Source organism: Dunckerocampus dactyliophorus, chromosome 1 (assembly GCF_027744805.1).
Source record: "Dunckerocampus dactyliophorus isolate RoL2022-P2 chromosome 1, RoL_Ddac_1.1, whole genome shotgun sequence".
Classification (NCBI taxonomy): domain Eukaryota; kingdom Metazoa; phylum Chordata; class Actinopteri; order Syngnathiformes; family Syngnathidae; genus Dunckerocampus; species Dunckerocampus dactyliophorus.
In genome coordinates this window covers 37,038,134-37,046,777 of record NC_072819.1, presented here as the reverse complement: position 1 = coordinate 37,046,777, position 8,644 = coordinate 37,038,134, and the positions used below count along the sequence as shown (strand labels likewise).

At 39.8% G+C, this 8,644-nt stretch overlaps 2 protein-coding genes across 5 annotated transcripts; one reads left to right on the top strand and one right to left on the bottom strand.

Annotated features, from left to right (window-relative positions):
- Positions 1-309: 309 nt before the first annotated feature.
- Positions 310-2,279, bottom strand: rpl32 (ribosomal protein L32). Its single transcript, XM_054796222.1, has 4 exons — positions 2,213-2,279; positions 1,510-1,610; positions 1,233-1,414; positions 310-474 (listed from the first exon to the last, which is right to left on the bottom strand). The coding sequence occupies exons 2-4, from the start codon at positions 1,603-1,605 to the stop codon at positions 345-347; spliced, it is 408 nt and encodes a 135-aa protein (XP_054652197.1). The 5' UTR covers positions 1,606-1,610; positions 2,213-2,279; the 3' UTR covers positions 310-344.
- A 231-nt stretch (positions 2,280-2,510) lies between these two features.
- Positions 2,511-8,606, top strand: ssuh2rs1 (ssu-2 homolog, related sequence 1). Of its 4 annotated transcripts, none has more exons than XM_054796182.1 (14): positions 2,511-2,673; positions 2,772-2,798; positions 2,910-2,974; positions 3,459-3,563; positions 5,705-5,777; positions 5,850-5,979; positions 6,069-6,129; positions 6,429-6,550; positions 6,634-6,696; positions 6,802-6,884; positions 7,013-7,105; positions 7,204-7,309; positions 7,848-7,955; positions 8,075-8,606. In XM_054796182.1, exons 2-14 carry the CDS (start codon positions 2,776-2,778, stop codon positions 8,213-8,215), a joined length of 1,173 nt encoding a protein of 390 aa, XP_054652157.1. In that variant the 5' UTR covers positions 2,511-2,673; positions 2,772-2,775; the 3' UTR covers positions 8,216-8,606. The 4 variants fall into 4 exon arrangements, with proteins under 4 accessions (XP_054652157.1, XP_054652166.1, XP_054652175.1 ...); XM_054796191.1 differs by having other exon boundaries at positions 2,548-2,673; positions 2,776-2,798; XM_054796200.1 differs by lacking the exons at positions 2,511-2,673; positions 2,772-2,798; positions 2,910-2,974 and adding an exon at positions 2,981-3,232.
- The last annotated feature ends 38 nt before the right edge of the window (positions 8,607-8,644 follow it).

Here is an 8,644-nt window from a genome sequence, read left to right as displayed (position 1 = left end):
GTGAACACATCCATTTGAGAAAGCACTGTGCGTATGCCAAATAAAAAATGCAGACATGTAGACTTGTCATGTAAACAGTTCCAGGTCCAACATCACAGTCTACAACCAAATCATTTTCCTTTTTCTACAGTGTATTGTCCCATTTTTACAGTATGTTAAAAGCTCACCTTGTGTCAACAGCCTCAGTTTACTTCCTGTGTGACAAGTCAGTTAATTTCAAATAATGATGCTTTTCTCCTCAATAAATGTCAAAACTGATTTTAAATCCAACTAGTTAACATTCAATGCATAAAAAACACACATGCAAAGTTCCTTTTTTAAAGTATTTATTATCAACCGCCATTTTATTCATTCTCTTCGCTCCTGAGTCTGGCGTTGGGGTTGGTGATCTTGATGGCCAGCTGTGCTGCCCTCTCCACTATCACTTTCCTGTTCTTAGAGGAGACATTGTGGGCAATCTCAGCACAGTATGTCCTACATGGGCAGAGGGAATTCAACAAAAAGCTTAGTTATTAATACTGAAATATTAAATAATAATAATAATAATAATAATAATAATAATAAAAAACACCTGTTGAGCTCAAAGTTAGAAAAACCTCAGATGTCCAAGTACACTGCTAGTTTGCAGTTAAGTCATTTTGACTGGATCCAGACCAAATTGTTTCATATTTGCTTACAACAACTTTTGTCAATGGCTAATGTTTGGTCAAACATCCCTTTTCACTCTTTCCTTCTTACTCAAACACTGCTTTTTACCGCCTCCGAAGCAGCTACAATCAGCATTTTGTTTTCCACTGCTGTGCAAAATTGCAGGTAGATTTGGCCCCATTATTAAAATCTACATCTTACAAACATTTCAGAGATTCAGTTATGGGTGATTATACTTGATTCAATCACTGTCCCTGCATTTACTGTTCCTGAATAAATAGCTGGTACACAGGTCATTGCAAAAAGACCACAAATCCGGCTCTTCATATTTAAGAGAAAACAATGAGTAATTAATGTACAGTTAATCGGTATTTGTAAGGATTTTAGTCATTTTTGAGGACCAAAGGCTCATAAAATAGCTCACATCTTTGACAATGGCGATAACCAACTTATGAGTTTGACCACTGAAAATCTTTTTGGTAAAGCTGATGTCCGAGCTTCAGCATAAGACTGTCGGAATTTAGTTTTGCTGCATTTTAGTGACAATATAAGTTACAATGAAACAAGTGAGCATGCAGACCTACTTGTTACTCATCATCAGGACCTCCAGCTCCTTGACATTGCGCACCAGGAACTTCTTAAAGCCACTTGGCAGCATGTACTTTGTCTTCTTGTTGCTACCATAACCGATGTTGGGCATCAGCATCTGGCCCTTGAACCGCCTGCGAACCCTATTGTCAATACCTCTGGGCTTGCGCCAGTTTTTCTGTTAGGAGTGATGAAAAGGGAAAAAGTTCACTGTTAAGTTGTATGCACTTCTACAGGTTGACATCACACTGTTCTTGCAGACTGTAAACTCACCGCGATCTTGACATATCTGTCAGACTGGTGGCGAATGAACTTCTTGGTTCTCTTTTTGACGATTTTGGGCTTTGTGAGCGGTCGGAGGGCTGCCATGGTGCCTGTGAATGGAAAAACATAATGTACATCTCTTCATGGCCTAGCGAGATGGACATGTATTTCCAGCGAATGCTACACATCTCTAGGCTCGAACATACCCCGCGACCCTAATGAGGAGAAGCGGCAAAGAAAATGGATGAATGGATGGACTACACATCTAGGGCAGGTTAGCCAAATGGAAATTGGCTTTGGAAACCAAAGACTCACAAACTAAAATTTAATTCATTTCTTAGAAGAACGTTGACTTGTCTGCGAGCTAACGTTTTAGCTACATAACGTAGAGCAACGTTTGGCTAGCAAGCCGCACTATAACGCCCCAAGCATTACACATAAACGTGATCTAAATACATTTCTGAAATATTAAACATTTTACAACTACGCAGTAGGCCTTATCTTAGTTTGACAACCAGGCATGACGGGTACAGAACTAGGAGCCAGTCAGTAGCTTTAGCAGACACGTCGCGTACTACAATAATCAGATTGCTTTTCAAGGCCTAATTTCCCCACAGCTACAAAGAATACACATAAATTGACACCAATACGTGCTAAAATCGTGAATTAATTACACAAAACGAGTGGATTATCACAGATTCTATACACTCACCGGCCGATGTAACTCCGTAAGGTACTTCACCGACAGCGGAAGAAAGGAAAAGGACTTCCGAGAATGTCGCAAATGCTCATGGGAAGTGTAGTCTACAACAACAACCGTTACTTGAACCGCCTCCTCCTGCTTGTACATTAACTGTAAGGTATACTTGTACATTGAAAACCAGTACCACAATCCAAACATTATAATACAATATAGCGGCAAAGCCTTGGTGTTATGTTTTAACCAGCCTATATACTCAAACACTCACAACTGCCTTCCCACTTTCATTTCTGTTTACTGCATTAGCAGATGTTTGCGCACTTCCTGAACACCCCTTTTTATGGGAGGGGGTCCTCTTTGGGAAAATCTGACTTTGACGACAAATTGTGCCCAGTGAATTCTTCAAAGGTTGCCCTTAGGTGACTCTTAGAACAGGAGTGGATGTTTTAGCTGACATTGGAGTGTGATAAAAGGTAAATGATTTGTTTTTTGTCACGTGATGACGTCTTATCATAAAATGTAAAACTCAAGTGGACTCAAGTTATTTGCCTGTTCTTGTTTTGTTTCCTAGCAAGATGGACTATCGGCCGTTCAAAAAGTGAGTCTTTAAAAAACGGAATATTAAACTTATTATTGTGATTTCAATATGTTATGGTGGATCCTCCGTCTATTCTTCCTCTTGTTAATTTTCGTTTCTCCTTACATCTAGCGAGGGGGGAGCAAGTTACGGCGTCGCCAATCCGGGTTACTTTACAGCAGCCGAGGGCCCTCCTGGTATGTGTGATTGTGTGCCTTTCACTGTTGCTTCACTTGGACGAGTGTCGGTAAGAAAGGACATGGTTGCACACTTCCGCGCTGCAGCTGTGCAACACATCTGGTGACGTCACCGATGTGTTCATGCAGTGGATTTGGAGAGTTGTAAAAACAGCGAGGTGTTGTACAGGTGTTTCTTATTAAGGACTACACCCTACTAGTCAGTATTTAGTGTTGTTCATAAAGATTTCCGGATGGATTCTAGCGCTGAGGGGCAAGGTAAGTTATATAGTAAACACACACATATACACGTTGTATATACACGCATACCACATGAAGAAACATGCCCCTACAAAGGTATGATCTTCACATTTGTCAGGGATACGAAACTAGATTCAAATGTTTTGTATGCTGCCAATTAGTCTGTCGTATGGGAACTTTGTACGTTTTTTACACTTGTATTTACACTTCATTTGATTGAACTGGTTCATCTGGTTTGTTTCAGCAATGTTCGCCCCACCCGTGGCTGAGTCTTCTGGCCCTAGCGCTCCACCAGCCGGCATGTTCGACAACATGCCCGGCTATGAAGGCACTGTGGCTGGGGGAGGAGGTACAGTATGGAGCCCTGCATAGCCATCCGTGGATATATGCGTGGATATTTAACTGCCTGTACATGAAAGGATTAACTGCTCACATGTCATGCCTCTGTTCTTTGAACAGAGAACAGTACAGAAAGGGAAATATGGATCATCCAGGCCTTGCTTTTTTACTATTGTCATCGGACCAAAATTACATTTTTGTCTACCAAAAAATAAACACCACCGGCTAGCATATGTTAAAAATAGTGATTTACGAGAACCCAAAATTTCTATATTTTTCCACAATTACGAGTTAAACGGCATAAAAATCTGCGTAAATTTTTGTTTGGCTCCAATAAGATAATTGGTCACCAACGACTTCTGGTATTCACGTACATGTCCGTAGCACGTCCACACACACACAGCAGTCTCAGAGAGGCGATCAACAATTTGCAGTAATGATATCGTTACGATAGGCTATACATTTACATAAAATGATAGCTAACGTTAGTAGCTAAACTTTGTCAAATCACCATCATTAGCTGACAACAAACTCAAGGAATGCACAAACGCATATTACGCAGGGTGTAGCTTACATTCTCCACGTCAGTGCCCCCTAGGCAGCCGCTCTACAGGACATACAGCAGCTTTAAGGGCACATTAACAACACGTAGCATACTGTAGAAGCTTCTTGACAATTATATCAATAATTTGTCCTGCTCTAAATACCGCAATAATTCTCGTGATGTATTACTTTTACTGTCTTACTGTCTTTACTTTTTATGTCACTCTTTGAGCAGGTCTACAGTAGAAGCATGCTCCTCATACATGAAGCAAAACCAACTAAACCTCTCATGAGCAAGCTTTTGGTGATTGAGGCAAGGGAAAACTCCCTCTAGGGAAAATACCTCTAACATAACCCACGCTCTGTGGTGCACCCATCTGTCTCGACCATGTTGAGAAAGAGGGACAATGTAGAGCAGGGGTCACCAACGTTTTTCCCTTGTGAGAGCTACTTTTCCAAAATCAAAATGGCCAAGAGCTACTCATTTTTATAACATTTATTTTCAGAGCTTATTTTAAACCCAAACAAAGCGAATATGCTTGTTTTACAGAACATTAACAAAATCCTGGCGTTCACAACTCACTGTTTGTATTTCAGAATGCATTTCTTTCTACTGTTCTTTCATTATTAACTGAAAACCTGAATGAAAAGCAGGCTTGCGGGCACCTCATGTGGTTGTGGGGGGCTACTTGGTGCCCGCGGGCACCACGTTGGTGACCCCTGATGTAGAGGGACAGTGTTGATGGGGAGAAAAGTATGCAGTGTCTAACAAAAGTGACTTCACCGCTCACATTTCAGCAACTATATTATTACAGTACCATATATCTTAAGGGCCAATGCTATAGAAATGGAACTTGGATATACTTTAGAGTAGTCAGTGGACAGCTTGTACAGGTGGTCCTTGGTTTATGCACTCCCATAAATTAATTAAAAACTTTTTTATTATTTTATTTTTTATTTATTTTGGTATTATTGCTGTTTTCTGTAATTCTTGTATTCAGTGTTTTATTAATGTGTTGTATGTCCTTCATGTGTCCTGTGTCCAGTATGAGTGACTTAGGAGTGTAGGTATAATTAGGGTGTCAGATCTCACTTGCACCACAACTCAACTTACTGTACATCACAGTCTTGGACCAGAACTCTTATGTAACTCGAGGACCACCTGTATATCAGTATTGATTGCTATCCACTAAAAATGAGTTAATACACAGCTATTATTGTCTAAATAGATGTTAACAAAAGTGCTTACCCAAGATAATTGTGTCTTGCCTAAGGGCAAGCATGGTGGTGGTCGTGTCATAATCTGGGGCTGCATGAGTGCAGTTACCAGCTATTTAGACAAAAATGGCTTTGTGTTATTTTCAAAGGACAGTAAAAAGTGGACTTGAATTTCTGTCACATTTAATTATTTTTTTTCAAACATCAGTTCCATGTGACATTTTAAAAGGCAAATACAGTAAAAGGGATGTACTACCCCTTACAAAAAAATAGGACTTCAATAAATGCACCATCAACTTCTGTTGTTTGTAATTTACAGTATATGTTGTGCCAACCGTGTCTCGCCATGCATGAAATTGGAAATGAAGACCTCTTTCCACCTCTTTCCAGGATTTCTCCCTCCTCCGATGCCTATGCATCCTACTCCTCAACCTCAACCTGGGCCTGACCAACCACAGTGGAAGTAAGGCTTGAACTATTTATGGTATATATTCAAATGACCAGTACTCTTGCAGCTAAGACAATGCCTTGGCAGTATTCCATCCATAAGTGAGACTACAGCGCGGGAAGCGTTTGCTCTGTGGGCCTCCAGCAAGTGTTGTTACAGTTCAGCACCAGCAAAAGATGGTGTGATCACCAACATGGAGGCTTTTAATACCTACAGGGTAAAAAAAATATATGTGTGCATGTGATGGTACATAGCAAACAAAAATGGAGGTGTCATTAGACCAATGCAATTTAAATGTTTTTCCAGTACCGCTTGGAAACCTTCACTGAGTCAAGATCTACTGAGTGGAGTCACGAGCCGTACAATGGTATGTCACTGTTATCTTGTGTATGTCCTACTTTGCAACTGTCTGATTGTCTTTCTTGTTTTCCATGTGTTATCTCCCTACTCATTTTGTCTTGGCTAATGTAATAAAATGTCAGACAAGACAAAACATACTCAGTGTTGAAAGACACACAACACAAACTAAATTTAAAATTTAATTTATACACTTTATCTTAAATCGCCACCATTTATTGAGTTATTGAAAAAGTCATCGATCAATTGCCTAACTCTGCTCGCAGTCAGCTCTTTTAAGATGGCAAGCGTGTTATTTTTTTGGAACAGGCCAACCAGTGGATGCATACGCTCAACCACCTCCAGGGCCATGGGATATTCCTGCTGCAGCCCCCAATTATTTTGTGGATGGAAAACAGATCATAAAAGTGCCCTACACTTCATCTATGAAGGTTCTTAATGATCTCTGGTCAATTCTAAACATGTTCAGACAAGAATCGTTCTCTTCTCTTAATGAGGATCATTTGATCAACAGAGCTGCCATGTTTGCATAGGAATGGGGCGAAAACCTTGCAAAGACTGTGCTGGGGCTGGCAATGTAAGTCATTTTCTTTGGGCACTATGGCAGATGGTACCTCCAGTAATATCATCCAACTATTACTTTAACAACTATTATTAACTACAATTTTTTTTTTTCTGCCAGAAAGTTTGTTGGGTGTGCAATGGAGCTGGCTTCCGTCATGGAGATGAGCGATGCAATCACTGCTTTGGCAGAGGAAGGGAAAAGTAAGTAAAAAGTTTGTCTTCTGCTCATTTATTGCATTTCTCAAATGTTCATGATCATGTATGCGTATAAAAACATTTTCCCTTAATTGTACTCTGAAATAAGTGTCATTTGTACATTATTGTCACAGCTGCCACCACTGCCAGGGGCAAGGATCCACGCAATGTCCCACATGTCAAGGAAGACAGCAGCTTTTGGTCTACATCAACCTGACTGTAAAATGGTGCTGTTTCAGTTATTGTCAAGAGAACATGATGGCATTTTTCACTTTTTTATTATTTCAAATTGTAACAATTATCAAAACAAGCTGTGTTATTTCAGGACAAACAACTGTGATGACTATGTTGTGGAGCAGTCCAGTGGCCTTAAGGTGGATAACCTCAGCAAAGTGTCTGGGAAGGAGCTTTTCAGAGATGCTCAGTACTTGGTAAGATGTTTTTTTTTTGTAGCTCATTTTCTCACAGTAGGTGCATGATGTAATTTACACTTTGTGGACAAATGTAATGGGACACCCAGCCAAGTGAAAATAGAGTGAAATTTGAGTTAGTCCCACTTTTTTTTGCAGCTGTAACAGCTTTATCTCTTCTGTGATGCATGTCTATGGGAACTTTTGACCATTCATACAGATAATACCCCACAGGTATTTGAGGGGGTTGAGTTTGGTGCTTTCACATTCTTCCACACAAAACTCATCGAATCTTGGCTTTATGGACTTGTGCACTGAGATGATCATGCTGGAACAGAAAAAGGGTTTCCAAGCTGCTGGAAGCAGTAATATGTCAGTAATATGTGTCCATACTTTTGTCCATACCGTTTATTGGTTCTAATAGATTGATATGAGGGCAATTAAAATTCACAATTTTAGTATGCCTGGACGTTTTTCTAATACCAATACAATACTTAAAGCCCCCGCACACCTACCACATCCACTCATCCCCTGCAATATATTTTATTTCTTTGTCCAGGTGTACCCAGTGATGGGTTTCCCAGACCCTGCTGTGGTAAATGCTGCACAGCGTTTAGTCAATGAACACCAGGGCAGGTTCTCCCGGACGTCTCGCATTCTGCAACAGGTAATTGTGCACCCTCAACACTTATAGCTCAGTTTAATTTAGTTAAACATCATTTTATTATCTAAGAAATGTCTAATGTTATTTTCAGTAATAGCCCCATGCTTCTTCTTTGTCTCCAGCGTCAAACTATTGAGCTGATCCCTGTGACCAAGGTTACCTATTCATGGAAAGGGAAAACAAACCTTTACTTTGTGTATGGCAATGAATTCAAAGTCGATGCAGACAACTACCCCGCCACCTGTTGCTGTACTGTGATGTAACTGCAGATGCTGCAATGTAACTCATTCTCTGCACTCTCTTTTGAAACTAGAGAAATCATTTAATTTGATATTCTATGCAGTTAATATTGACCACTATGTGTCTTCTGTAAATTCATGACTGTCCTGCCAGTATGTGTTTTCCTGATGCATGGTGTCCCACAAAATAATTGCATGGAAAACACTTATCCATTGTACTGTATATTGAAATTTCTTTGCTCATGAATTTTTCTGTATCACTGCAACACGTGTTTGATTTCTGTTTTGATTATGTTCCAAAAGAATGTATTTTATATCATGATATGACACATGTTTTGTATACTTGCTTAAGATGCATATGCTTTTGCATTAAAATACTCGAACAATCTGTATTCATTGAGTAATTCGAATAAAGTGTTTCGTAATGTTTTGCTTTGAGTGCTTTCGTCATAA